General features: G+C 47.7%; 1 protein-coding gene across 2 annotated transcripts in view; it reads right to left on the reverse strand.

The window, feature by feature from the left end:
* The window catches only part of LOC108285441 (ADP ribosylation factor like GTPase 2 binding protein), a 7,547-nt gene extending 4,731 nt beyond the window's left edge, over positions 1–2,816 (reverse strand). Inside the window, exons 1-2 of one of the 2 annotated variants that reach the window (XM_037729298.1) lie at positions 2,530–2,816; positions 1,831–1,892 (exon numbers count right to left, since the gene is read on the reverse strand). In XM_037729298.1, coding sequence (XP_037585226.1) covers positions 1,831–1,892; positions 2,530–2,567 — 100 coding nt within the window. In that variant the 5' untranslated portion in view covers positions 2,568–2,816. Of the gene's footprint in view, positions 1–1,830; positions 1,893–2,157; positions 2,392–2,529 lie in introns of those variants that run through there. The other variant, XM_037729297.1, reaches the window with a different exon arrangement.
* Between the last annotated feature and the right edge of the window lie 311 nt (positions 2,817–3,127).

Raw genomic sequence — 3,127 nt, forward strand, 5'->3', positions numbered from 1 at the left:
TTTTTGAGCCGGGGTTTTGCTTGTCACCCAGGCTAGAGTTCAATGGTGTGATCTTGGTTCACTGCAACCTCTACCTCCGGGGTTCTTGCCTCAGTCTCCTGAGTAGCTGGGATTACAGGTGCGTGCCACCTCGCTGGGCTTATTTCGTATTTTTAGTAGAGACAGGGTTTCACTATGTTGGCCAGACTGGTCTTGAACTCTTGACCTCAGGTGATCTGCCTGCCTCAGCCTCCCAAAGTGCTGGGATTACAGGTGTTAGCCACCATGCTTGGCCCTGTTTTTTAAAATTGTGGTGAAATATAAAATTTGTTTATCATTTTAATGTTTAAGCACACAGCTCAGTGGCTTTAAGTATGTTCACACTGTTGTGCAACAATCGCCGTCCTTCAGTCCATTTTAAACACATCCACAAGGGTGGCTTGGGAACTCCCCCACATTACTTTTCTTATAAAGGAATGAATTGGCTCTCTCTTATTTTGATATAACTTCAGCAGCAGTTATGGAAACAGTGATTAAAAGTATGGGGTCTGAAAGAGGCTCGCCTGCCTGGGTTCGAATCCCATCTCAGCTGCTTACTTACTAGTTGTGTGACCTTGGGTAAGTTACTTAACTTCTCTAAACCCCAGATAAACTTCTCATTTATCTGGAAAATAAGAAGTGTTTATAGTATTTATTAATAGGACTGGAGGCAGAATTTAAATGAGAATTCATGTAAATAGATTAGTTCATAGTGAACACTTAATAAATGATAGGGAATAGGGAATTTTTTCTGTTTTTTTAATTGGGACAGGGTCTCCCTATAGTGCCCAGGCTGGTCTTGAACTCCTAGACTCAAGCAGTCTGCCTGCTTTGGCCTCCCAAAGTGTTGGGATTACAAGTGTGAGCCACCACACCGAGCCTGGAATAAGGAATTTTAACAACTGAATAGATTATTTCTAAAAATAAAAGGAAAATTTCAGAAAGGATCCAGACCTTGGGATAAATACCATAGGCTCACAGAAGGCTCATTTTCCCATAGGATATAGGGTATAATAGGCAAGAGAACTGAATGGATTCTTCAGTATTCCCCAGAAATCCTCAAGTCCATATGGGAAAAGACCTTAATGATGAAACATCTATATTCAGGAGTTAAGGGCATGAACCTTTATTTCTGAAGGTATAAAAACTTGGTCAGTAATTTTCATACTAAATGGATTACGCCATGGAGCCAATAATACCAAATAACAGTGTTATTTTCCTCATTCTTATACAACTTAAAATCAACAGAATTTTCTCAAATGTAAGTTTTCCCCTCCTACATACTTGTCTTAAATCTCTGGGGACTGTGACTGCTTGCCTGTTACTTAGCAAGCTTCATGGATGCCCAAATACATCCGCAAGTAGGGACTCAAAACCCAGGAAAATACAGAACAAGCTGACGCTTAACATCTTGTTTTCTTAACCACAAGCCATGTGTGCTTGTGGTTATGGTTTTATGTGTTTTATGGCATGAAAATGTTAAAACTCAAAACTATCTAAAAATGAAATTGCTCCTACCCTGCATATGAAATAGAGTAGATCAGTATTTCCTATAGTGTTGCTAGTGTCCCATTACCTGAATCAGTCCCTTCCAGGCCCCTGAATCTACGGTTATCGGATGTTTTCAGGAGTACTGGGCTGTTTGTTTCTAAGACAAACTGCAGTAAGCCTTTATTTAAGTATTGCATTGTGCTACTAAAAATTGCATGCAGCTTGATGTTTTCTATTTTTAAAATTAACTCTCCAAATTGATTTCAATGTCCTTAAAGAAGAAGCGTGCCAGTCCTTAAAAACAGTATCTTAAAAGCTTACCCATGATAATGTCCTCTAAATATCCAACCACAGCATCAAATTCTGCATCCGAGGCAGAGGAGCTGAAAAACATTCCTGGATTAGGTGCTATTTCATATAATGCATTAATAAAATATTTGCAGTATGGACATTTTCAAACACGTACACGAGAAAAAAGTAGCAAAACGAACTTCCCATCACCCATCTTCAGCAATTAAGAATGACTGTCTAATCCAGCAAGTCCAAACAGAAGAGAAACACTTGACACGTTTGTGACATGAACGTTCAATGTGACGACTACACTTTCATAAAACCGGGTTCTCCAGGCTCTTCGCTATCACCCCGTACCTGTCTGCGTGTATGCATGAACCTGGTGCGGGCAAAACACCTGCCAGGGGAGTCATTTTGGTCAGGAGTCCGGGAGGTGGGGGCCAGGGCGCGCGGCCCGGCCTCCGCAGCTCAACCCCGCCAGGCTTTGCTGACAGCTGAGGGTTGACGGCTGGGAATTGTGACGGAGGCGCTGATCAACGGTGACACCCGCCTCGCACTCCCATCCTACGGAGCCTGAAACCGGCGGCCTCAGTACTCTACAAAATGAAGGCCTGGAGCTGGGACAGAGCCTTGGCGGCCCCGACCCTGCCCCCCACCGCCCCTAAGGACGCCCGTATTAGAGGGTCAGGCCCTGGGCGTACGCCCGCCGCACCCTGCGGAGTTACTCACAAAGACAGCGCAAAGCTTTCTTCTTCTAAGGCGTCCATCGCCACCGCCCCGCGTATGCTCCTACCCCGCCCGCGGCCCACCCACAAGCAGGGCGCGGCGGCTGGCCGGGTTAAGGCCTAGCAGCCAAGGCCGCGGCGGCTCACTGCCCAGTCGGGTCAGCGCCTGCGCGCCAGGCCCAGCCCTGGGTACCCGGCTGCGGCCACACGCCAGCCCGGCCTCTAGGCCCTGCCGGGCGCTCTGCACCCGCCGACGACGCCGCAGGTACAGGCCTAGGTGACTGCCGGAGGGGCGCCGTGCCCCGTCTCCCGTCACTATGGTCACCGCAACGCCTTCCACCGCCTCACGGCTGGCCGACAGCCAATCACAGGCGCGCGTTACCGACGCCGGGGCGGGGCAAGACCGGGAGAGGAAGTCTGGGAAGGGAGTGCGGAGGGATGCGGGGCTTGGCGAGCACTCTGTCTGGCGACTCCGTCTCACGTCGCCCCCCATTCTACAGATGAAGGAATCGATGCCACGAGCCTCAATTTCCTCACTTGCAACTCGAGAATAAATTGCATCTCGCAGAGTGTGGAAGATTAAATAAGTAGTTTAAGATGTG

The sequence above is a fragment of the Cebus imitator genome, unplaced genomic scaffold (assembly GCF_001604975.1).
Source record: "Cebus imitator isolate Cc_AM_T3 unplaced genomic scaffold, Cebus_imitator-1.0 Scaffold297, whole genome shotgun sequence".
NCBI classification, from domain to species: domain Eukaryota; kingdom Metazoa; phylum Chordata; class Mammalia; order Primates; family Cebidae; genus Cebus; species Cebus imitator.